This window comes from Pseudochaenichthys georgianus, chromosome 8 (assembly GCF_902827115.2).
Source record: "Pseudochaenichthys georgianus chromosome 8, fPseGeo1.2, whole genome shotgun sequence".
NCBI classification, from domain to species: Eukaryota; Metazoa; Chordata; class Actinopteri; order Perciformes; family Channichthyidae; genus Pseudochaenichthys; species Pseudochaenichthys georgianus.
In genome coordinates this window covers 35,081,152-35,108,182 of record NC_047510.2, presented here as the reverse complement: position 1 = coordinate 35,108,182, position 27,031 = coordinate 35,081,152, and the positions used below count along the sequence as shown (strand labels likewise).

The 27,031-nt window shown below is 42.2% G+C and overlaps 1 protein-coding gene across 4 annotated transcripts; it reads left to right on the top strand.

Moving 5' to 3' along the window:
• The first annotated feature begins 942 nt into the window (after positions 1–942).
• ilf3b (interleukin enhancer binding factor 3b) lies at positions 943–26,808 on the top strand. 4 transcript variants are annotated; one of them, XM_034088669.2, is made up of 18 exons: positions 943–1,023; positions 3,017–3,105; positions 4,065–4,288; positions 4,573–4,747; positions 6,614–6,761; positions 8,521–8,612; positions 9,511–9,606; positions 12,099–12,210; positions 12,303–12,397; positions 12,474–12,585; positions 15,037–15,150; positions 15,327–15,532; positions 17,453–17,623; positions 17,705–17,986; positions 18,826–18,958; positions 20,196–20,243; positions 24,778–25,200; positions 26,065–26,808. In XM_034088669.2, the coding sequence occupies exons 2-18, from the start codon at positions 3,103–3,105 to the stop codon at positions 26,217–26,219; spliced, it is 2,589 nt and encodes an 862-aa protein (XP_033944560.2). In that variant the 5' UTR covers positions 943–1,023; positions 3,017–3,102; the 3' UTR covers positions 26,220–26,808. The 4 variants fall into 4 exon arrangements, with proteins under 4 accessions (XP_033944560.2, XP_033944561.2, XP_033944559.2 ...); XM_034088670.2 differs by having other exon boundaries at positions 12,300–12,397; positions 17,720–17,986; XM_034088668.2 differs by having other exon boundaries at positions 12,300–12,397.
• Positions 26,809–27,031: the final 223 nt, after the last annotated feature.

The window sequence follows — 27,031 nt, the reverse complement described above, 5'->3', positions numbered from 1 at the left end:
TACAATAATCCAGCCTAGAAGTAACAAATGCATGGACTAGTTTCTCTGCATCGTTTTGAGGAAAGGAAGATAAAGAATAATAAATTGTTATCTGCTAATGTTTCATTTTCAACTGGTCTATAATTGATGACATAGCTTCAACTATCTTCTGATTGAATAATAAATCATGGCACTCATTCTGTGGGAGTCCTTTTCTGCCAATATATTATGGAAAATAAGATACTTTAAGTCATAAGAAACATTCGAAAAATTATTTAGTACAAATTATGTAAAATTTCAAAAGAGTATCCTTAAAAAAAGACTTAATTTATTTTTATTATGTAAAAATAAGTTTGATTCATCACAAGGCTATCTTTTTCTTTTTGGCAGACAAAGGCTTCCATATTTCTCTAATGTCTAGTCTTAATAACACATTACAAAACAATAAAAGTAACCCATTAAAAATAAAATACATTTAAAAAAAGTAGTAGTCTACTATTGTGTAATGATTGCAAGTTTGAATTGTTTTAAGCCCAGCTCTATAATACGTGTATTCATTGTGAGTGTTATTTCAAGTGTCTAGTGCAGATTTGTGTTCCAGATTTTACGTTCCGGATTAGGATCAAATACAAAAAAAATAATTAACACTTTCAAGACAATGAACACAAAACTAACAGTGTTTTTCAGAGAACCAGAAGCAAGTGGTCATGACATTCAGAATGAGTACCAATATTTTGGTGGCTAAATAAACTGGAGAATTCCCACAATAATGCTCGACAGGTGTATGAAATAAGATTATACTTTTGTGTTTTACTTTGGTTACATTTGTTAGGCCCAAAATAACATTGAATGAATAAACCCGGTGTTGGATGGACGACCATTACCCTTAATTGTCTACCTTCCTTTAGCCTGATTGGTTAACATCGCAGTCAGATGGGATATCTGACCAATGAGCGTTGTCCCTTTTGATATCGTGGGCGTGTCCATTTTATACTCCTGCTGCCTAGACCGAAGCAGCCGTCTCTTAGCAGCAACGACACCACGGTAAGTGAGAATAAAACACAATTTGTAGCCCTTATTACGAATGGAATTGGTGTTTATTAGTCGCTGAACTCCAAGAGAACTAACGAAGCATGTTAATGTTTAATACAGTGTTAGTTTATATGCGCTTTATGAAGTGATCCGTTTGGCTTTGTTCGGCTAAGCTAACAAGCTAACGGCTAACTATGGGGTCTCCTCGACCATTTTGGTGTCTGATAGGCAACAAAATAATATCTAAACGCAGAAAAAATCCCCCTTGTGTGTTTGCACTGCGATTTAGTTGTCAAGCTTGGTAGGTAGGTGATGTTTTTGTGGTTCTGTGAGTATGTCGTCACGTCGCTTCAAACGATGGAGGAACCGTTTTTTTTCAGTTGAGGGTTGCGTTCTGAAATAAAATGGCGTCTGTTTTTAAATTCCCCTGATGATGAAGCTGCGTCTGGTTCCAATAACTGCTGGGTTTCTTCTTCATAACGCACGCTTCATGCTGGTAGAAAGATGTAGTGTCAATGCAGGTTTAACAGGTGTAACGGTAGCTTGCAGTGCCACACGTCAGTGACTTGTTGAATGAAACGCAAATAAATGGCTAGTATTTGTGCTGGTTGTAATTTAAACTAGAGGTATCACAATAGCAACATGATATTTTGGATCCGATAAATCGACATTGATATTGTAAGCTGGCATTGGTGAAGATTAGATTTCGAGTTTGCCAGAATATTTGCTTTGGTGTTTGGTGGTGCAAACATGAACACACCATAAGGAAATGGGTTGTAGGAGAAGATCAATAATTATAAAAGGAGATATAACTGTAAGAAATGGTTTATATACAAATACAATATTTTTTAAAACGAATTAACATTAAAGAGAATAAGTAATATCTCGAACAGTTTGTGTTCGGGTTCCAAATTGATGCTTTCACAATATTTAGACAATTGAAATGGGGTGAATAATCATCATTAAAGTGGATATATTGACTAATTTGTTAATTGTATAGTAAAAACTCTACAAATCTGTTATGTTTAGGAAATTACATGATCTTACTGTAAACGCAGCTCGTAAAAAAAAAAAAAAAAAGACAACAATATTACTATATTTTCTAATGTCCTGATATTGATATTTAGCAGCCCTACTTTGCTCCCCATGTCTTTGCTCCAACCAGTAAATAAAGAATCCCAATAAGTCTGTAAATCATCTCCAAACAAGCTTGAACTGGAGCATGTCAGCACTGTGGGTGTCATGATTGAAATAGGATGTGGATCCTACAGATTTGACCCTACTTCTCCCTCATGATCACATCCTATTATTGTTGCTACACAGTAGAGGTCACGCATGCATCATCACAGACGAATATCCAGTCATCCATGAAGGAACATTGGTTGACCTCTACTCAACGATCAATCATGGCGGTTGGTAGCATTGCCCGTTATGAAAAAAATGGGCATGTTGGCTCCATTGCTTCCAGATCTTGGTAGAACAATTAAGTAGTTTGGTCGATTACCTTAGTCTATAAGCTGACATTTGTTTTCCTGCTGAATGACTTATTTCTCAGTAAAATAGGTGCACATCTGGTGAATATATTCAGTGGTACTTTTGCATGACTCTTTGTGGAGCTAAACTAATTAGTTAATAACTCATCCAAGTGTTTTGTTTCTTCACTCAAGTACACATGAAGTTGCCTGTTTATTACAACTAGCTGCATTTCTGCCTGGGCAAGCAGGGCTGTGTTGTGTTTAACCCCTGAGGCATTTTCTGCTGGGGCAACAATTCTCTTTTGTTTCCACAGCTACTAACAACTTTCTTTACACTGATCGATGAAAGAGTCTTTTCAGAGTGCAGTGTTTCATCCTGTCCATATAAATGGAAATGTATTGGAATGTGTGCCTGCCATTCTGACTTTAGTGGATGTGTTTCATTTCCAGCTGGTTGAAGATTTTCCCATTTATTTCTGCCTTTTTATTAATGTTAAAATGTATTAATTTGTATCCCCCCCCCTGTACAGACGGACTGCAACATCTGCTGCCAAGAACACGTTTTTTTAACAGTCATTCGCTGGATATAGGAGTCACCACGGCCTCGAGACCAACAATGGTAATCACTTCACGTTCATGGTTGTTTCTACGCCTCTCTCAATAGCCATGCAGCCAAAGCACAGGACAATAAATATTCCTCCTAACGTGCCGAATAAATGTGTCGCGTCTAATTGGAGTCATATGACTGGTGCCAGCGCTCGGTCAGCTCGCTCTGCCCGGGGCTTTAGGAACACATGCTGCAGCTTCCACATCAGCGCTCCTCTCTAAATTAAATCTGACTGGCTGCGTAGACACTTGCTTGTGTAATTACTGGTGCTTGATGCTAGGACTACACATGAGTCCTTGTTATGCATGTTTGAAATAAATAATACAATGAGTGAGACGGAGATTCCTTTTCAAGGTTGACAAAGATGAAAGTTAAGCAGGATTAATGAAGCTAGTTTTTTCTCAATAAAACCTGGAATATGTTCACGCTGCTCCGTGTTTTATGGTTCAGGTCCAGCAGCTCAGTCATCCTCCTTTTGTGAGACCAGTCTCTGTTGTATAAATTATGTTTGTTTTCCATCAAAACTGCAGAATTGTGCAATATTATAAGAATATATTTCTTAATTTAATAATGTGTTGCAGATAAGTTCAAGCCTACAAACCATATTCTACAGACTTGACAAAAAAATCACTAAGATTTATTTATTTTTTCCTTGACTATTTATTTTTTTGTACATTTGACAAAAAATACTTGTGACTTTTTATAGTGTGTGTTTTTTTTTTTTTAAGAAGACATTAAAAACTCCATACTACAACAAACAAAAATCAAAAATTCAGCAGCCATACAAGTGGCACCATGATCATTTAAATACATGTTTTAATGATAATGTAAATGGTGTTTCCAATATGTGTCCCTCAAATATCTGGAATCATATCCCAGTTGCATTACCAGTCAAAAAGAATCCTGTCACAGCGCTACCTCTCTGCTGTTTCTTCCTAATCAACGTTCCTGTGTCTCCCCCCGCCCCCTAGCCTCCTCCCATGCGCCACCGGTCGATGCGCGTCTTCATGAACGACGACCGACACGTCATGGCCAAACACTCTGTGATCTACCCGACGCAGGAGGAACTGGAGAGCGTTCAGAACATGGTCTCCCACACCGAGCGCGCCCTGAAGGCCGTCTCTGACTGGCTGGATAAGCAGGAGAAGGGGACGTCCAAGTCTGACTCTGACATCGTAGAAACTGATAAAGAAAGGTGAGGAGATGTCAGATACCGTTTATATTTGATATCATATTTTTTATTTGTAGTTGTTAATTCTCTATTCCATTTTAGTAGTATTTTATTCTATGTCTGAACACACTGATGCTTCTTCTGTCACCAAATCATTTCCCAAATTGGGATAAATAAAGTATTTAGTTATCTCTTATGTTCAGTTTCTACAAAGTGAGTCCTTGTTTAGTTTTTTGGGAAGTTGTTGGCCTTGGGGAGATAATTTTTTTTCTCCCCCCTCCGACAATGACCGCCTCTGTTTTTGCCAGTGAGCACAGAGATCAGGCGACCCGCTCTCTGCGTGGTGTGATGAGAGTCGGCCTGGTGGCTAAAGGCCTGCTCCTGAAGGGGGACCTGGACCTGGAGCTGGTGCTGCTCTGTAAGGAGAAGCCCACCACCATGCTGCTGAAGAAAGTCTCTGAAAACCTCCTCGCACAGCTCAAGGTAAGTGCACGGTTCAGCTCATTCAATGCACTGAATAATTCAATATCAATTTCCTTAGAGACCGACCGATATCGGGTTGCGAGTAGTAATCAGCAGCGAACCGCTTCAACGCGTGTATTTCGGTTAATTCACGGCATTCATTTCGTTATTACAGTATTGTTGTTTTATAGTTATTTGTTAATGTACCTAATTTGTGTTCTTTGAAATTGAAAAGGATATCGTGTTACTTTTGTTGCAGTTGTGTCTTAAGTGTAATTTGGCTTGGCTTCCTGTTTTGTATGGACATGCTTTTACTTTTTAAGGAGAGTTAGAGTTAGAAGTTGTTGTTGCTATGGAAACAACGTAACGGAGAAAAGTCATATCTACATATAAAGACGGAGAAAGTAAACAATAAAGTTTATGGTTAAGTGTTAGCACCCCCGAAGAGACACAAGCTCTTACGTTCATATTGGAGATTTCAATCAATTCAATTTGAAAAAAACGAATATCTGAAAAAACGAAATTGAAACCCGAATAGTACTCCAACGAACGGATATTCGGCAGTGCATGTGCAGTGTGGGCCATCTGAGCTAATTTACAGATGGCCCTGAGCCCAATAGAGATTGCCCTGGAAAATGGGTTTGGGGGCCTCCCCTAGAACATTTAGATGTTTGCAGGTCTTAGATGCTGTCTGGTGCATTCTCTAGACTGAATTATAAGATGAACCACCACAATATTATATTGTACAATTTCAATTGTATTCTTCATTTCACTTGTTTGTTTGTTCTTGTTTGCTCACTTGCATGCCCTGCATAGCTTTAAGAAATACTTAAGTTGTTGGTCAAGACACTTTCCACCTGATGAAGGAAAATGCCTTCCCAGATGGAAAAGAGTAGAAAACATTACATTCAGTTATAACTGCCAAAACAAACATTATTTACACTATTATGGCCCCTGTTAAAAATGTTTGTAATGTTAACTACTGTAAGTTGGTCGAACGAATGCCTCCTCATCCGGAAGCTGACCGAGCAGACCGGAGCAGCAGTCGTGAAGAGCCGAGCGCATCCGCGAAGCACACAAAATGGCGACGTCAGAGTTCCCGTTAGCCGGCAAATCTAAATCTCTTCGGTCAAAATATCTTCGGGCAAATTTGTTTTCCTTTTAGCGCAATACCGCTTCAGTTGCGCCACTTATGTGACAGACAAGAAGAGTCAATTCTAATGTCTAACACGTAATGTGGAGAAAGAGATGTCCTGTGTGGGTTGATTGTGCGTTGATCTGTTGGTAATGCCTCGGGGTTCCGGTGGGCATGTAAACAAATGCATAATGCTGCGCTATACTTTGTGGCCTCACCCAGTTGCATAGCGACGCTTATAGTTTAGGTGTCTTTTAATAAGCAGGTAGTCATATCATTAGCTAGAACTAGCTGGACCTGATCGATATGGACATAAACGCGAGTGAAGTCTAATCTGACGGGAGAGAGATCAGCTGCTGCTGACGAGTCGACACGCAGCTCTGCACGATCACATGCAGCGGTGAGCGGACAAAACACTTCAGGTTAGAATATCACACGTAGCTATTTTAATTACCTCTCAAACTACCTACTAGTTATAGATACGTTTAGTTTTACTGTCGAGTCACTCACTACTGGATCCGCGAGCTGCATAATAGATTGCCCGATCGGGCAACCAGCAGGTGAGGCTTCATTGCCCGAGCTAATGACTAGATGGCCATCGGGCAGTCGTTAATGTCGAGCCCTGTTCGGGTATTCGGGTACAGCCCTCACAGGTTATAAATAATACACTAGCCAATTTTAATGAGACAATAATAATCCTTTCAACCCAAACATAGGTTTTGTTGCTCCTTAAACACTTTGCACTCTCACAGGTGATCACAGAAGACAAGTACATGATGACTCAGCACATCCGTGAGGCAAGCATCGTTGTCACGAACACGAAGGAGCCCCCCCTCACCCTCACCATCCACCTGACCTCCCCTCTGGTCCGCGAGGAGATCGAGAAGGGGACCACCGGAGGTAAGCTCCACCCGAGGGCCTCAGTGTTTCACAGGCCCTCCCCCCTCCTCCAGCAGGGGGTCAACCAGTTCAGATAGATATTGTTTATTGGGCCTTCAATGGAGCTAGGGGACAAGAACGCACCATCACATAACGAAACTCTGCTATGCTTATAGCTCTCTAGACTCTCGTAGTTCCATGTGATGTAACTGTACATTTTTGATGGCCCAATATACAGTATATAGGTCAGGCAGTTTACTGAAAGGCTCTTCTCTTCACCACCCATCATTGAAATGAAGGCTTACTGAGAATTTAACCCAAAAAAAAGCAAAGAGAGACCACTTTGTTTGCATGTGTTCTTATCATTGATGATGAACGGTTTGCATTGCAGCAAAAATGAGAAGCAAAATGTGGTGAAAACTGTCCTCAGACGTCAGACCAGGGGCGTCAAACTCAATTTCATCACGGGCCACATCAGCATTATGGTTGCACTCAAAGGACCGGTTGTGACTTTAAGAGTATATCAAAATACATGTATAAATATTTAATATATATACAAAATAATGTATTATATTACATGATTGACTCTGCATTGGATTATTATGGTATAGGGTAATAACTTGATAATTAACTACGTCTGAAAGCAGAAGTCTAGGGCAAATAATTGCAAGTCTCTTCAGTAAGAATGTCACAAAATGATTTAAAAAGAAAAGGCAAATTCTGGAATAACTAACATTTTGATAAAAAAAATATCTAATTCTGAGAAAACGGCAAATTCTAAAAAAAAATGCATATTTTGAAGAAAACATTTCAAATTCTGAGAAAGTCAAATTTGAAATGCATTGTGGGACATGTAGTTTATGGGCAACGTGCTTCTGTAAAGTAGCATGTAACCGTATAATAAACATATTATATTCTTTGCAAGCTCTTGTGGGCCCACATAAAATGAAGTCGCGGGCCGGATTTGGCCCCCGGGCCTTGAGTTTGACACCCCTGCGTTAGACCCAACAGTGGGCCGTTGACTGTCTCTGGTGTTCGTTAGCAGGGAAGGTGTCGGGTTACAGATAATGTCAAGGGACACGTGGACTCTCCTGAACCTAAAGTCAAGGGGATCGCCCCAGTGATGTTTATAAAAGCCACAAAGTGTTCCAGTAGCTGTGGGGATTTAGCAGGTGTTGAACCTTGACCTTATCTGTAGCTCTGTGCTAACAGTGATGCCCATATTGGGTCTTCTTTATTTATTTTAATTTTTTCAAGCCATCAGTTTTGCTGCAGTGTGGACTTGTTTTAATACCCACGTTTTTGTGCATCTGATAACTTCTGCCTGTGGTTCCAATTCTGATTCTCTCTGTCAAGCCTTCTAGTTTGTCAATTTTTTTAGGGACGCTGGACCTTTGACCAACTGGCCGCTCTCTGTCTCGGAAGGGGCAAAGTGCAGTGTACCCAGTATATGGGCAAAGGGGAGGGGCTCCACCTCCTGTTAACGCCAGGAAACCAAAAGCAGACCTTTTTTAATGTAACCACGGAGAGACAAACTCCTATTTTATACACCCAGTTAGCACTTAAGCTAACTTTAAGTACGACCCACTTCACGGCGCTGTCGTTCCTGTGGGTTTTAAGGCTAACTATTAAATTGACGTTGGTTCTGCACTGGAGGGGTCCCCCTCCCCTTCCCCCTCCTGCCTGTGGTTTGGGAAAGCTGCCTGTGTTCCCCCTGGCCGGCTGACAGAACTCCCCTTGGTCAAACTGTACCTTGTCTTCTTATTCCACCTGCCAATAGAATCGCATTCAGTCAACGATCCCCCGGATGTTCTGGACAGGCAGAAATGCCTAACTGCCTTGGCGTCTCTCCGCCACGCTAAGTGGTTCCAGGTTTGGACCTTGTCTTTATTTGTATCAAAAAAAAAAAAAACAGAAGTAGTTTTGTTTTATGCTGTTTTTTTGTCTTTTTCTTTATTTGGGCGTTGTCCATGTTTTTCCTTTTTATCTACTCCTTTGAAGTGTACTTCCTGTAGTAATACTTGACGATCTGGATGTGTGTTTCTTAGGAACCCTTTGTCACTACACTGCTGTAGAGTTGCTCACGTAACAGGTTTTTTTTTTTTTATGTTTGTAGAATCTGCTTTTTTAGAGTTCCCCTCACAACTCAATCATTCAAAACAAATCTGGGACTAATCCACCACGCATCCAGGTGCAATATTTCTCTAACGTCCGTGTTGTTGTTGTTACAAGCTACCTGCAGGGCACTGCTGCACCATTCTGTCGTTTTGGAGAGATTGTTTATTTAATTTTTTTTGTAGAGAATAACTCGTTTTGTCATCTTGGGCTTTCTCACGGTAACAATCAGCGCTCCATCTCTGCAGCTTTTGTAGAGTATGTGGTCTCGACTTTTCCTGCTTTATCTGTCCCTCTGTGTGCCACCAAATCAACAGGAATATTGCACCTCGAGTATTTTTCTTTTTCACTGACTTGTCTCACATTTAATCTGGTATTAAGTTATTTACACATTTCTCTGAATTAAAGCATGTTTTGCAACAAAAGGAAATGTCTTCTCTAATAATAACCCCATCAATCATGTTGACTTACAGTCATAAATAATCAAGTAGGTTCTTTGTATCCTATATTTCCATAATGACAAAGCTAAGCTGCTTTAGTCTGTGTGGCTTCCTTTTTATTTACTTTGATTCGTTATCTGTGTTGCTTCAGGCCTCCCACGTCTTCCTCTTTGACTCAGTTTGCTTCTCCTCCCCCTCCCTGCTTGTGTCTCCAGGCCAGAGCTAACGGGCTGCGCTCCTGCGTCATCGTCATCCGGACCCTCAGGGACCTCTGCGCTCGAGTTCCCACATGGGCCCCGCTCCGTGGCTGGGTGAGAGAGAAGCATCCTCCTTGGAGCCTAACACACAAGAGCGAGTGCATCACAGAGTTAGACGGGGTCTTAAAAAGTCTTACATTTGAGGATCATATTTAAGGCCTTAAAAAGGTCTTAAATATGATCTAAGAAATTATTAAATATGATTTAGAAGGTCTTAAAATGATGGGATTTGAAAGGTACTTCTGTGTTGCGATGGCGTTTAAATGTGTTTTGGGGAAATGTCCGGGCTGCAAAGTAACCAGTACGGTAAGAGCCTTTCAGTTCCCCCAACAATCTGTATTGAAATAAATCAACATGGAACCAGTAATCACTAACTTTGTTTCCCCCGTCCCCTTATCGGAGAACACCCAGCTAGTAACCTAGCAACCAAGTTCAGCTAGCGGCAGTCAGAAACTCGGGTATCTTCAAATCTACTTACAAATAAATATGGGGAAGTGTAATCAAATCAAGTTTTATTTATATAGCACATTTATAAACGATGTGTGGTGGAGCCAAAGTGCTGTACATAAAATAAAAATAGCCTACAGTAGAAACACTTTACAGCAAATACAACAACACAGATTGTTCAGAATATCAGTATGAGAAAAACGACACCCTCTGTCCTTAGACAGAAGTGTAAGTTCAACCGTATTTTGTTGGAAAACATCTAATTTAGTGCTTGGCTGAAACCAGTGGAGGGAACGAGTTTGAAGCACGCTGCACCGTTTGCAAAAAAATGAATAGCGTTTTTGTTTTGCTAACGCAGCGTTGGCTCCCGCAAACAAAATCAGGGGACCTCCAGGCGACGTTTGGGTCAACCCTAAAACACCAATCATACAACAGAAACGATGAAAGATTGTAGCCAAGGCAGCAGAGCTCTGAATATAGCTCTTGTCACACACACACACACACGCACACGCACACACCCACAGTTCTGTGTGCTGTTATGTTCAGTCATCGTTCTTATGTTGAACATGAATACATTTACTTTGTCAGTAATGATGGGAGGTATTTCTTCTTTCATAGCAATTTTCCGTCATACTTTCTTGCCGTGAAATGGGTCTTAAATTCTATTCAAAGTGGTTTTAAAAAGCCTTACATTTGAGTTGGTGAGAGCTGCAGGAACCCCGTATGTAGTAGGTAGGGTTTTACAATTTGAGCTTCCCGAAATTAAATCAAGGATATTGGCGTTTTTAACAATCCGTGCTCCACTCATAGAAGACTCCAACTTGCTAAACTGTATTGAGAAGAAGCGTACACGGGTAAGCAATAATACAGACTTCTTTGGGGTGGAAATGATGCTTCCCTTTCTCGGCACGGAAGACAAACGGAACAGCCAACAAGAAATAATAAAGAAAAAACACAGCATGACAGGAATACCATACTTAAAGACATGCATAGTCATAGTGGGAAAGAACATACAAGTGCTTGCTAAACTAACGGCAAGCTACTGGCTGGTGATTCAAATTACTTTTGAGGCGCTGCCAATAAATAAGAAAAACAACGACCCTCTACGTTGTGGTTGCTACAGAGAACAGACATGCTAAACCAAACATATGTATATTAGCTGGAATATACATATAATATTCTGGCACTTTTTAACTTTAATTATAATGACTTATTACTATAATTCTTAAATCTTCTTGAATTAATTTTAGGGATACCTTTTCTGCCTGGTTACAAAAAAGCCGATGCCATTACAGGTGTTTTGTAGCAGAGATACGATCCAACGCAGTCGCCCTATATCTCTGTGTTATGGCGCATTTCCACTGCAGGGCCTCGCAGGGCTTAGTACGGTGTGGCCTATACGGTATAACAGGCCAGGCTCACTTTATGCTGCGTTTCCATTACAGTTTAGTAGCTGGGGTAGTAACTATAGTAACACAGTGTAGGCGGAGCCGTGACGTCATCTTCAATGAGAACCACAAAACCGACATCAGCCGTTAGCTCTTAGCACTCAGAGCTCACAGCTCCTCATATCTGTTCAGAAACTAGACACAAGGTAAACAAGTACAAACCACAGACTGCCCGTGTCATGGAGAATACAGTCGCTGGTTTATTTATGTCTGTGGGCCGTTGTTGTGAGTGTGGACGGTCGGAGCATATATAACGTTAGCTTAGCCAAGCTACATTCAGAAAACACGCATTTTAAAAGGCCCGCCGTCTGTCTGCAGACTGGTCAGAGCATTAATAAATGGTTTTTACTAACGGCATCATTTTGAAACGTGTATTACAATTAAATCACGGTCAAATGTGTTCATCTTGTTGTAGTTGCCAGCGATTCTCTCTCTAGTTTAGCATACTCATCCCGGAAAGATCCTGGATGTTGAAGAGCCAGAAAAACTGTGAAAAGGTACCCGCTAGCCGGAACTACGCCAAGTGGAAACGCAACAAAAACGGGCCGGGTTTGGCACGGCACGCTTGAACCGTGCTACGCGCTGCAGTGCGCCATTAGTCTCTTAAAAACGTCGTCCTCACATCCCCCCTCTCTCTGGTCTTCTTTGCAGCCACTGGAGCTGATCTGTGAGAAAGCTATTGGCACCGGGAACCGACCCATGGGGGCAGGAGAAGCTCTGCGGAGAGTTCTAGAGTGTCTGGCTTCAGGGATCCTCATGTCAGGTATGCATGGATTATATTTAATGTGCTTTTTAAATTGCGGTTTCTTTCTTCTAAGTGCTCGGCCATTCAGTCGCTTCCCTTTGTTCCAGAAGGCGCTGGAATCTCTGATCCATGTGAGAAAGACCCCACAGACGCCATCGGCCACTTGGACCGGCAGCAGAGCGAAGACATCACGGCGAGCGCACAAGTGAGTGAGAGAGCTGTTTATGTGCACATTTACATGATGATAAATGTGTAATTGACACCATCTCTTGTATGTGCAGCATGCCTTAAGGCTGTCAGCTTTCGGACAGCTTCACAAAGTGCTCGGCATGGACCCCCTCCCCTCAAAGATGCCCAAGAAACCCCGTAGTGAGACTCCTATTGATTACACAGGTAAAGATTGTTTTATTTTTTTTCTTCTTAACCTGTTGAGCCCCGGGGCAAAAACGCAACATCAGCAAGAAACCGTGTCTGAGGGCTTCTTAACATTTATTAAACTATGAATGTGTCATACCCACCTAACGGGAAGGAACGCAGCTCACTGAAGATACAACCATCTTTACCAAAACACAAGTCTCACAAGAAGCGTCTAAATGAGCCCTGAGCGAAAAAATGCCGACACACAGAACTCACGGTATAAATACTTTATTACTTATCGGATCTGCTCAAACAAGATATCGATTCCACAGATTCTAGATATAGAAGTATCACCACTGTCTGAAATGATTACTGATAATCCATCAGCAATAAACCTAGTTTTCAGAGCGTAACATAGCTTTCGACTGCGTGCGCATCACTCACTTCTCGATGGAAGTGTATGTGGATTTAGGAACTCTCCCTTCGATTCTATTGGCTCTCACGGCTCAATAGAGATGTCAATCATCAAAATCGACCAATGGGTTCCAGAGAAACGCCAAATACACCCACATCCACCCAAATGACCCCAGAAGTGTTTTTTTTTGTGCTAAATCTGTCTAAAAAGGTCAAAGGTCACTTGTTTTGCATCAATCTCGATACAGGGCACTTATTATATGTTGTAGTTTGGATTCCTAAAGCTTGTAGTCGACTATCCCATCATTCAAGGCTGGTTTTCACTATACGTCATGTTTTTTTTTTTGGACACTATCATATGTTCAATCTGAATTTACTTTAAAATAAAAAAACATCTATATTGATTCTGACTTTTCTACATCCAACTCACAGGTTTATCGTTGCTTTAAAGGAATGGTCCACTCATTAGATAATTAATCAAAACTTCAGTATTTAGTGAAACGTTATGTTTAAACCATACCCTGAAGAAATCAGCGATATTCCCCGCTAAATAATGATTTTATAGCTCTTTTTTATCAAGACCTGTATATTCCATCTGGCCGCCGCCATGTTTGCCATTTTCAGTAGTCACGTGATGGTCGTGACGTCATCCATGCGTTCACTTTGTCAACACACGGAAATATGGTGGAGTATTTGAGTTCGGACTCGTCAGCAGAGGAACAAGTTTTGACCAATGTGAAGAGATTGGATGGGGGAATTCAGCCATACATATCAGTATGACAATACGACACCCTCTGTTCTTAGACCCTCTGTCCTTAGACCCTCACATCGTACAAGGAAAAACTTCCGAAGAAAACCCACAGTTTAAAGGGAACATGGGAGAAACCTCAGGGAGAGCAGCAGAGGAGGGATCCCTCTCCCAGGACGGACAGACGTGCAATAGATGCCGTGTGTAAATTGAAAAGATAATACATTTGCAACATAGGTAGTCCAAATGTTTGGAAATGCATGTGTGTATAATAGGAAGATGATATAAGATACTATATGTATGCATGTAGTACCACCCTTGCTAGCGATTCCCTCTCTAGTTTAGCATACTCAGCTTCGTTGTCCCTGGCCATAGAATCACGATTTTATGGGGCCGGAAAAAACGGGGGTAAAATACACACTAGCCGGTACTACGCTATATGGAAAGGCCACCAAAAACTGTCCTGGCCTGGACGTTAAAACGGGGCTAGCCGCTGCAATGGAAATGCGCTATAACATACCTTATTCTTACTCCGAGCACTACTTCTGCTCCTCCATCGCTTCACACTTGCAGAGGGCGATTTCTCAACTGGCCGAACTGGTGTCCTGGTCGGTGATGACACCAGAAAGACCGATGGTACTGCATCTCCATTGAGTAATGGTTGTTCTTTAAATCCCATGTTATGTTTGATCATACTCTCAGAGTAGTCGTCCGGAAATGTGAAATGTTCGCTGCATACATGAGCCTGTGAATCTCTCGGTTCGGGCCGGCCACATTTCGCTAGCCACTGCCTCCGAATGTACTTCTTATGCTTACCTTTTGGCAACAGATGGAACCGAGCATTCCGTGGATTGTTCCTATCAGAATTGTGGCAATATTTCGCGATACAGTGAGGCATATTTAAAGAGAGAAACTACAGTAAATAACATGGAGATCAACGTGTCTTCGAAAACCAAACGCATGGATTACGTCACGTCCGGGAAATGGCGGCGCCCACAGTGTTGATGTTATTTCGGTATATAATCAGTTTAAAATCACTGATAATGTCATCGGATTAAAAAAAAAAAAAGAGAGACTGGCAGAGACTGGTCTGTTTTATCGGATGATAATTTTTAAAAAATGAGTGTCATGAGCATACCATTCCTTTAAGAAAAAAGATTATTCATTTAACCCTTTTAGAAGTGAAGATATGGTCATGTGTTCTGGGGATGTCAGTTTCGAGCCTGGGACCTGGAAACATGCTCGGGGCTTAACGGGTTAAATGTACAGTAGAAACGCACCGCAGTAAGGTGTGCTTCATTACGGTATCATTTTGTGCTTCGCAGTTCAAATCCCACCCAGTACGGCGTACGCTCCACCAATGAAAAGGCCCATTGAGGAAGAGGAGGGAATTGATGACAAGAGTCCAAATAAGAAGAAGAAAAAGCTGCAGAAGAAATGTAAGTGCCATTTTAGCTCAGAGCAACCATCCCTCTATCAAAACGGGTCTTATGAAGTTCTCTTAAGGGAGGAGAATGTGGTCAACGGATTATCCTGCCAACATCCATCTCTTTGCTTCTGCCTATTATTATTATTATTATTATTAAATGGCCTTTCCATCCGGCTGTTCCCTCAGCTCCAGAGGAGAAGGCCGAGCCTCCGCAGGCTATGAACGCTCTGATGAGGCTCAACCAGCTGAAGCCGGGTCTGCAGTACAAACTGATCTCTCAGACCGGCCCGGTCCATGTCCCCGTCTTCACGATGGCTGTAGAAGTGGACGGAAAGAACTTTGAGGCTTCTGGGCCGTCTAAGCGCACCGCCAAGCTGCATGTAGCTGTGAAGGTGAGTCTATTGGACTGAGCGATACGGGCTTTAGGGTAATGGTTATAATCTGTGCATCGTCCACTTCCACTTCTTCATGTCTCCTCTACATCAACATGTGTCCCCTCTTCTTCATGTCTCTTCTACATCAACATGTGTCCCCTCTTCTTCATGTCTCTTCTACATCAACATGTGTCCCCTCTTCTTCATGTCTCTTCTACATCAACATGTGTCCCCTCTTCTTCATGTCTCTTCTACATCAACATGTGTCCCCTCTTCTTCATGTCTCTTCTACATCAACATGTATCCCCTCTTCTTCATGTCTCTTCTACATCAACATGTGTCCCCTCTTCTTCATGTCTCTTCTACATCAACATGTGTCCCCTCTTCTTCATGTCTCTTCTACATCAACATGTGTCCCCTCTTCTTCATGTCTCTTCTACATCAACATGTGTCCCCTCTTCTTCATGTCTCTTCTACATCAACATGTGTCCCCTCTTCTTCATGTCTCTTCTACATCAACATGTGTCCCCTCTTCTTCTTCTACATCAACATGTGTCCCCTCTTCTTCATGTCTCTTCTTCATCAACATGTGTCCCCTCTTCTTCATGTCTCTTCTTCATCAACATGTGTCCCCTCTTCTTCATGTCTCTTCTACATCAACATGTGTCCCCTCTTCTCCATGTCTCTTCACATCAACATGTGTCCCCTCTTCTTCATGTCTCTTCTACATCAACATGTGTCCCCTCTTCTACATCAACATGTGTCCCCTCTTCTTCATGTCTCTTCTTCATCAACATGTGTCCCCTCTTCTTCATGTCTCTTCTTCATCAACATGTGTCCCCTCTTCTTCATGTCTCTTCTTCATCAACATGTGTCCCCTCTTCTTCATGTCTCTTCTACATCAACATGTGTCCCCTCTTCTCCATGTCTCTTCTACATCAACACGTGTCCCCTCTTCTCTCACGTCTCTTCTACATCAACATGTGTCCCCTCTTCTTCACGTCTCTTCTACATCAACACGTGTCCCCTCTTCTTCACGTCTCTTCTACATCAACATGTGTCCCCTCTTCTTCACGTCTCTTCTACATCAACATGTGTCCCCTCTTCTTCATGTTTCTTCGACATCAACATGTGTCCCCTCTTCTCCATGTCTCTTCTACATCAACATGTGTCCCCTCTTCTCCATGTCTCTTCTACATCAACATGTGTCCCCTCTTCTTCGTGTCTCTTCTACATCGACGTGTGTCCCCTCTTCTTCACGTCTCTTCTACATCGACATGTGTCCCCTCTTCTCCTGTCTCTTCTACATCAACACGTGTCCCCTCTTCTTCCGTGTCTCTTCTACATCAACACGTGTCCCCTCTTCTTCGTGTCTCTTCTACATCGACGTGTGTCCCCTCTTCTTCGTGTCTCTTCTACATCGACGTGTGTCCCCTCTTCTTCATGTCTCTTCTACATCAACATGTGTCCCCTCTTCTTCACGTCTCTTCTACATCAACATGTGTCCCCTCTTCTTCACGTCTCTTCTACATCAACATGTGTCCCCTCTTCTTCACGTCTCTTCTACATCAACATGTGTCCCCTCTTCTCCGTGTCTCTTCTACATCAACATGTGTCCCCTCTTCTTCGCGTCTCTTCTACATCAACACGTGTCCCCTCTTCTTCGTGTCTCTTCTACATCAACATGTGTCCCCTCTTCTTCGTGTCTCTTCTACATCAACATGTGTCCCCTCTTCTTCATGGGGGGGAGGGGCTCCTTATTTTCATCTAAAGTAACAGACAGAGAATCAGCACTTTTGAAACAGGGCTGAAACAGAGGGGATTATGGGTAATGCTGCATTGATCCCTTTGGTATTTGGAGCCAATCACTTCAGAGACATGTTTTGATGAAAAACCGTATAATAGGGGACCGTTAACCAAAGTGAACGTGTGTCGCAGGTCCTCCAGGACATGGGTCTGCCCACAGGAGTGGAAGTAAAGACTGAGATCAAATCGGAGGAGGTGGTCGTAGCGGTCACTGTGGAGGAAGTGAAGCCGGTGATAACGCCCATCGAAGCTCCCAGCTCTTCCCCGGCAGCCGCCAACGCAGACGGCAGTGAAGCTGTAGAGGTACACCACTGTGGGCATGAAGAGGGGCTTCTTGTGGGGGGGGTGCACAACATGTGACTGACCTGGTTTCTAAACTGTCAGACTGCTCGCCAACAGGGACCAATACTCACTAAACACGGGAAGAACCCCGTGATGGAGCTGAACGAGAAGCGCCGCGGCCTGAAGTACGAACTCATCTCGGAGACGGGAGGAAGCCACGACAAGCGCTTCATCATGGAGGTGGACATCGACGGGCAGAAGTTCCAGGGCACCGGGTCCAATAAGAAGGTGGCGAAGGCCTACGCTGCTCTGGCTGCGCTGGAGCGGCTCTTCCCAGAGGGCGCGATGGCCGAGGCTGCCAAAAAGAAAAAAGGACCACCAGTGGTAAGCTCCCTGGAAAACAGAAACCACATCGAGGTGGAATCTCTAAATCAAAGTATGGGTAATAATAATAATGTATTACACGGTTAGTATAATGTTTCAAGTTGAGGCTTTTATGGTCATGTGTGCATCGCTACGGTGTAGATATGAAGATCTTAGGTCACAGGCTCCTCCAACAGGGCAACACAATAAACGGATAACACATATTGGGTAGTAAAGGTTGGTTATCTTAGTAGGGGTGTGATGAAAAGTATATAGTTCAATATATATGTGATGGAAACTTCTGAAGCGATGGAGACTCGGAGAGACACGAGGAGAGTTCTGGAACTTTGATGGCAAACACTGACTGTTTATTTGGAGCTTCGGCCGCAGAATTCTTTACATTGCATATCAGTCATGGAACAGCGTCTTGCCCAAGGACGCGGAGTTATGGGTACTTTTTACTTAAGCACATTTCAAAGCCCGTACTTCTTTACTTTTACTTGAGTATTTTTAAACACGAGTACTTCAGAAATGGCTAAAGTACACATCCTTTACTCAAGTAGAAGTACAGATTACAGAGTAACCAGCCTGTTTGGAAAATGTAGAAAGTTCAGGTATTTGTGTTCAACATGTAAAAAGTCATCAGAAAAATAAGTACTGATACCAGCAACGTGTACTTAATTAAGTGGTTTGGAACATAATAAAGTATTTGTACTCGACTACTTCCCACCTCTTCTGTACTTCTACTTAAGTAAAGGATGTGTGTACTTCTGCCATCGCTGGTCATTAGGTTAAATAAGGGTCCTCATGTGCTGGATTTGGTCTCTTCCTATTTAATGAACAATGCGTTTCCTCTTCAGCACACTCCAGGGTTTGGCATCATGGGAGCCTCGGGGGCCGGAGATGCTGCTCCGCCCAGGGGCCGAGGGAGAGGAAGAGGAGGCCGAGGACGAGGAAGGGGCTTCAATAATGGAGGAGGCTACGGCCAAGGAGGTAAAGAAACAACCCGCTTTTCACTGTAGCTCAGGGCTGGCCGAACCTCTTCACGAGGGCCGCAGATAGAGACATGTACGTGGGCTGGGCCGCTCACTGGAGTTACATCGCCTCAAGTTCAGTTGTAAGTTGGTAATATTTACATTAATGATGTGACCGTCTATGAGAGATGGGGGGGAAGACATTGCCTGAAAGCTTCTGCAGGCTCGGGTTTCGAACCCACCTACTAGCTACTGTAGCGACAACTCCTGCCATTGATTGCATCCGTGTGAAATTAGACCTTTCATTTGATTTCACCTAAATGAAATGATGTTGAATCAGCTTCACATGTCGGCCTACTGAGTCTGAACTTACCATCTAGATCTAGAAAGGCCTTGGGGCCATGTTGTTTGATTGAATGCACTCCACTATGCTGTTGTAGTATTTGCTGTATCTGAAGCTCTTAATATGATCATATCTCAAGCCATCTTTTTCCCAGCCCCTTGCTTTGGATCCTTTTCATCAACCGGCCCCATTCCAAACTAATTGAATAGTTAGTGTACCATTACTATTATGCTGCTGGGTTTATTGTGTTTTTGTAACTCTGGCACAGCAGTTTCCTTCGGGATAAAGTGTTATCTTAACAAATCAATCCAATGTAGCGAAACCACTGTTGGCACTTGAAGCTGCCAACATCTCAGCTCTCCAGGGTTTCATTACTTTTTGTTAGCAGCTCATTCCTTAAAACAGAAGCTTCAGATTAGGGCTGCTCGATTATGGCAACAATCATAATCTCTATTATTTGGGTCAATAATTGATATCACGATTATCTATTTACTTTGAAAACTTCCATTTATTGAAGAAAAAGCATTTGAACAGTTGATTACCCTGAACTGTAAGAATAATTCAACTGAAGAATAATATTAATTTTTATTAAGATTACATTGTTTTCGTAATCGTTGCAAGCCAAAATCGTAATTGCGATTTAAAATACGATTTAATTCAGCAGCCCTACTTCAGATTGCGTATCATAAGAGGAAATGTGAAGGGTAGATTTCAAGGTTGTGTCATTGGGCTTTTTTCTTATCAACTTAGATTTGTTAGAACATGTTCAACTTAAATTGACTGAATTTATTTGAAAAGTGGTCTTATTGACTCATGAATACTGTGCGATATATATTTAAGAAGTACAATATAAGACGAGCAGAAGTTTCTTATACTTTAGTGATTATACATTAAATGTCTTTCCTCCCGCTAGGTGGCTTAGGATCATACGGTTACGGGAACAATGCCAACTCCGGATACAGTGAGTATTCCTTTTAATCCTGGTTTTACTGGATGTTTGGGGTTGCTGCTCGGCCACATGGTCAGCACAAAGAATCATGTCTTTTCTTAACCTCAGTGAGAAAGGCCACGAGGTTAAGGAAAGCTGTGAAGAAGGCGAGTTCATCAGGACTTAAGAAAAGAGACTGCACTGTTAGTGAGTCTGCCTTGAGGGAACTCAAATGTTCCGTAGATGGACGATTAAAAGCTACCAGCGAAACGCCAGGAAGTGTTCACTATTCGATCATTTACAGTGACTAGTTTACACTGAGCTCTACAAGTTATGGCATAAGATGAAAAGGTTTGATGAGCTCTTTAACTTGCCGTCTATCACGTGGTTATTAATGTTAAATGCTCAAATAAAGTACAGTTGGAAATATGTTGTGTCAGGGCTCTGTTTTAATTACTTAACCCTTAGATGCATACGTGGGTCTTTTGTGACCCGGTGAGGTGGTTTTCTTGAAGTATCTTTGTAATTAAAATAAATTTATCATTTCATATTCCAGCTATTCCTCAAAAAACATGTTTTGGAAATCATGCCTTTTAAATTTTAAATTATAAAAAGTTTTTGTATTTCTACCTCGAGCTTAAAAAATGACCCGCATGCATTGTCTATGGGAAAACGTTTTTTTTCTTTCCGGGTGCTTTTTGTGTGTAGGGTCCAGTCACTCGTGCATCTAAGGGTTAACTAGGGATTGTTGCCTGTTATAGAAACTCCAGGAAACAAGAATATATATAATGTTTAATTATGTCGGGATGTTCCGAGTTGGATGATTTTACATTTCTCTGCTTTAAGCCACAGGATTTAATCTGTTTTTTGACAAGCCGACCTCTTAAGAGAAGCCTTTTCCCCCCTCTGAGGACTGACCGACCTGAGCGTGACGGGAGCAGAGAAATCTAAAAAAAAAAAAAACCTAAAAGCAATCTGACCGATGAGTCATTCAACTGCCTCCTTTTGAGCAGAAACAAAAACAATCCAAATAAACAATCTAATTTTTTTTTTTTCCCTTCTCTGCCCTGTCTCACTCTTTAGGTGACTTTGTCTCAGACTGCTATGGCTACCCCGAGTTTGCGACATAAATCGTCCCCAGTCTTAGAGCAACCAAAAAAACAGTCCTGTAGACAGAGCGTTAAAAAAAACAAAAAACACACATGGACACATTTCTCAGTCGTGTTCCAGCGGCATCATGAACTCCCTTCACCACCAAGTCCTCATCCTGGGATTAAAGCGACGCGACAACTCCTCCGCCCAATCATGTCCTGCGGGGAGACTTCCTGCCACCGCATGCATGTAGACAGAAGTCTGTGGATGTCACCGGACCCCACTGGACGGCAGAGTTATTGTTGATGTGGGCACGGGGCGTCTGTCGGCGTGGGGGCAAAGCTTTCTCTTTATTTGGATCGTGATTTCGGGAAGGCCTTCTGGACAACATCGCACTGCCTTTTGGATTACTGTCAAGACTGCAACCCTGTCTCTATACTGTTTACTAATTGTGTGTGAAGGAATGATCTCTTTTGAACTAGTGTTCACATCATCATGGTGTAATGATTACTTGCCAAACAAGGATGTTTTGTTTCGATCTGTAGAATTCTGTTTCTAGTCCTGCAACACAACGATACTTCATATATTTCTACCTATTCACCAAATATTGCGCTTACTGCCGTTTCTACATGGCACTAGTCCACTTCGAATCTGTTGTGCCGCCCTCATCATGACCTGTTTTTATTTCAATCGTCTGCCTTTCTCTCACTTCCAATCGAGGCTTGAGATGGTTTTATTTTTTGTTTCTGTTTTTTACTATTGAAAAGAGAGAATATAGAATCTGCTGTTTCTGCGTCGCATCGCGGCTCCACTGCCTGCATGGTGCAGTGTTTGGTAGTTCCTCTATAGCAGCAGTGGGAAATGAACTGTTGGCTCTAAGTTTACACACACACACACACACACACACACAGAAAGGAAGACTTCTTGCTTTGGCTGTTTTTTACATGTCTTTGTTTTTTTTAATAAATGTGATGTCACCATTCATACGTGTGTTACTCCCAGGTCTCTTTTGATTTATCACAAGTGTGTGTTGCCCAGATTGTGTACGGTGGTGAAATAATGATTCCTATGAACGAGCGTATTGCCTCGTCTCCAAATCAAAGGAATGGTTGGTTAGAAGAAGCCTGAAATTAGATCTGTGGTTAACACAAGCTGAAGATAGTTTCACGATTTGTTCCAAGACATTAAAAACAATTATGAAATACCCCACTAGTGAATGTCTGTAGCTTCTAGGCGTCTTAAAAATAGCAGTTGCTAACGAGAGGCTAAATGTGACTAGTAAACGTTGTCACGCCAACATTAGCCGCCTTTAGCTTAGCGGTGGTGACGGGAACTATTGTGATCTTGCTGTAGTTCCTTTACAGCAGGGGGGCCAAACTCAATTTCATCCCGGGCCACATCAGCACTCAAAGGGCCGGTTGTAGTTTTAATTATATATACATATGTAAATATATAATATATATTAAATAATGTATTATATTACATTGTTGGCCCTGCGTTGGATTATTATCAGTTCTCGTAATAGCTTCCTAAATAACTACGTCAAATAATTAAAAGTAAATATTCAACAATTACACCAATTGTATATTATGTTCTTTGCAAGCTCTTGCGGGCCACGTAAAATTAGGTCGCGGACCGGATTTGGCCCCCGGGCCTTGAGTTTGACACCCCTGCTTTACAGCCTAGCGTTAGCTTTATGCTTAATACGTGGAGATTATATAAACTATTCTGCAGCATTTTTATTGTATTTACTTGCAGTATTATCCGTGTTATTGTGTTGCACTGTTGGAGGAGCCTGTGACCGAAGATTTTAATTGTCATGACTACACTGTAGCGACACGTGACGATAAAAGCCTTGAAACTTGATTTATCCTGCAGAACAGAACGTGTAAGAATAAACGTTTGTTTTCCACAGATCTTATTTTCTGCAATATTCCAAAATCAAATGGAAGAATCCCGTTAGCCTTTTATAGAGGGAGCCCTTCCTGTTTGCCCATTTTAAAGGTCCCTATTCTAATGATTCTTATCAATATATCACGGGTCTAGATATATACAGAGCCTCTCTCTGATTGGCTGAAACAGATCATTGCAGCATTACCCATAATCCCCTCTGTTTCAGCCCTGTTTCCAAAGTGCTGATTCTCTGTCTGTTACTTTAGATGAAAATAAGGAGGGGACACATGTTGATGTAGAAGAGACATGAAGAAGAGGGGACACATGTTGATGTAGAAGAGACATGAAGAAGAGGGGACACATGTTGATGTAGAAGAGACACGAAGAAGAGGGGACACATGTTGATTTAGAAGAGACATGAAGAAGAGGGGACACATGTTGATGTAGAAGAGACATGAAGAAGAGGGGACACATGTTGATGTAGAAGAGACATGGAGAAGAGGGGACACATGTTGATGTAGAAGAGACATGGAGAAGAGGGGACACATGTTGATGTAGAAGAGACATGAAGAGAAGGGGACACATGTTGATGTAGAGGAGACATGAAGAATAGGGGACACATGTTGATGTAGAAGAGACATGAAGAAGAGGGGACACATGTTGATGTAGAAGAGACATGGAGAAGAGGGGACACATGTTGATGTAGAGGAGACATGGAGAAGAGGGGACACATGTTGATGTAGAAGAGACATGAAGAAGAGGGGACACATGTTGATGTAGAAGAGACATGAAGAAGAGGGGACACATGTTGATGTAGAAGAGACATGGAGAAGAGGTGACACATGTTGATGTAGAAGAGACATGGAGAAGAGGGGACACGTGTTGATGTAGAAGAGACATGGAGAAGAGGGGACACGTGTTGATGTAGAAGAGACATGAGAAGAGGGGACACGTGTTGATGTAGAAGAGACATGAAGAAGAGGGGACACGTGTTGATGTAGAAGAGACATGAAGAAGAGGGGACACGTGTTGATGAAGAAGAGACGTGGAGAAGAGGGGACACATGTTGATGTAGAAGAGACGTGGAGAAGAGGGGACACATGTTGATGTAGAAGAGACGTGAGAAGAGGGGACACATGTTGATGTAGAAGAGACGTGAAGAAGAGGGGACAAATGTTGATGTAGAAGAGACATGAAGAAGAGGGGACACATGTTGATGTAGAAGAGACATGAAGAAGAGGGGACACATGTTGATGTAGAAGAGACATGAAGAAGAGGGGACACATGTTGATGTAGAAGAGACATGAAGAAGAGGGGACACATGTTGATGTAGAAGAGACATGAAGAAGAGGGGACACATGTTGATGTAGAAGAGACATGAAGAAGAGGGGACACATGTTGATGTAGAAGAGACACGAAGAAGAGGGGACACATGTTGATGTAGAAGAGACACGAAGAAGAGGGGACACATGTTGATGTAGAAGAGACATGGAGAAGAGGGGACACATGTTGATGTAGAGGAGACGTGAAGAAGTGGATTTTGCATAATAGGTGACCTTTGTGCCATGTTGTTATTTCCCAGATTACTACAACAACAACAACAACGGTGGCACTAATGGCGGAGATACATCGAACAGCCCCTCCTCCGGGGGTCCTCAGGCCAGCAGCCCCCCCGCTCAGAGCTCCTACGGTTCATACTACCAGAACGATGGAGCCTACACTGCCTCTCCTGCCGCCAAAGCCCCCAAAAAGAAGCCCCCCATGCACAAGGCCGGGAAGGCGGCGTTCCCAGGTCCTCCGGGGGCCAACAGTGGGTCTGGAGAGGGGTACCAGCAGGCCAGCAGCCCCCCAGGACAGGGAGCCTATAACCAGTACAGCCAGGGCTATGGGCAGGGGAAGAAGAGCTTCAACCAGAGCCAGGGGGGGGCGGGGGGGTACTCGTACAGCACGGCGTATCCCAGCCAGGTGACGGGGGGGGCCGGCAGTCAAGACTACATCTATGAAGGTGAGTAAGGGGATGTTTCCAAAAAGCACATTTTCCATGCTTTTACTTGTGAAATGTGTCACTTATTTGTGAATTTTATTTATTATAATATTTTTCTTTTAAAAAGATTCCAAACAAAAATCACAAGTAATAACAAAAAAAACATGATGATGATGAACATGATGACTCAGCCTCTATGGAGAGAGACATGTGACAAGCATGCTCATTTCTGATGTGGAGCTAATCTGAAGTAAACATTGAATACTGCTTTCTATTCCTCCATCTTGTGACTGGGAATTTTTTGAGAGAAAGTCCGAATTTTGAGAAAAATTCAGAATTTTGAGAGAAATTCAGAATTTTGAGAGAAAGTGAGAATTTTGAGAAAAAGTCAGAATTTTGAGAGAAATTCAGAATTTTCAGAAAAAGTCAGAATTTTTAGAGAAATTCAGAATTTTCAGAAATAAAACAGAATTTGAGAAAAAGTCAGAATTTTGAAAGAAAGTCAGAATTTTGAGAAAAAGTCAGAATCTTGAGAGAAAATCAGAATTTTGAGAAAAAGTCAGAATTTTGAGAAAAAGTCAGAATTTTTAGATTTTGAGAAAGTCAGAATTTTTAGATTTTGAAAAAAAGTCAGAATTTTGAGAAAAAGGTCAGAATTCTTTGATTGATTACCTACAACAACCGGTATTCCTCCATCTAGTGACTGTGTGACTCCCTCTCTTGGATATCAGCATGTGAAGGACACTGCTCAGGAACTAGTTGATGCTCTGTATGTGATGACTACTTCCATTCTGGAGAGGATCACAGACACATGGATCCTGAGGTTGAAGCTCAAGCCGGTGACGAGAGATATCTTTCTAACATCATCTCTCACACTCCTTGCAGATTTCAACAGCTCGTCCAGTTACAACTCACAGAGTGGAGGAGGGGGAGGGGGAGGCGCCAACAACACCCAGGGCTTCGACACCAACCACTCCCAGTACAACAACCCAGTGGGCTACGGCCGGGGCGACAACAGCATGAACTACCAGTACAGATAAACTGCCCCCCCCCCTCTGAGAAGCATCAGGTTCTCCAAAGAAAGTGATCGACTGCTTTACTCTGCCTTCTCCGTGTCTGCTTCTAACGTGCTTTTGGGTTTAAATGTAGCACATGTGGGCACAAGCTGAGGTGCGTGGACCGTGGAAGAGTTTCTGTCTCTGTGGTCAGTGTTGTGTTTTTAGGTTATTCTCTTATTTTATTTTTTCAAAAGTCATACTACCAGTCCTCATCAGTGAATAAGAAGGTTGATACGACAAAGTACTCTGACTCGGTTTCCTTTCTGAAGATTTGTGTGGCTTTTTATTTCCCCTCATGTGAAACTATCTTGCAGTTTTTAAAACTACAAAGGTTGTTGTATTTTTTTGTAACTATTCAATAGCATTGCTTGTAATTTCGGCTTATTTTGTAATTTACCTAACGTGACGTAGTTATTTTATTAAATGGTTTTGAGGTTACTGGAAGATACCCATACGTTCTGATGTTCAGTCCACGTTTCTGCTCAATGTGGCTTTTTCATTGGGTGAGATTTGGTCCTGTTAATGTATAACAAAGTGTGTTTGTATTAATAAATGATTTTTATTTTGAAAATGTGTCTTTATTTGAGTTTTTACTGAGATTCAAGCATCTCTACTGTCCGGGAATAATTCTGTATACATGTTTTGCCCTCTGACGCATAAGGAGGGGCTGCCCTAGCATGTTGCTGTTGTTACCAGTTTACGACCGGGCAACTGTCGGTGAGAGATAGTTATTGATGTGGGACACCTGGAACACATCCTTCGCGGGGTGTGGATGACCCCGAGCCATAAGCGAC

What these genes read in the sequence shown, in the direction of transcription:
- ilf3b (XM_034088668.2), top strand. An exon ending in ACCTCCTCGCACAGCTCAAG is followed by an intron (nt 4,748 to 6,613) that starts GTAAGTGCACGG and finishes GCACTCTCACAG; the next exon opens with GTGATCACAGAAGACAAGTA. An exon ending in AGCTGCATGTAGCTGTGAAG is followed by an intron (nt 15,533 to 17,452) that starts GTGAGTCTATTG and finishes CGTGTGTCGCAG; the next exon opens with GTCCTCCAGGACATGGGTCT.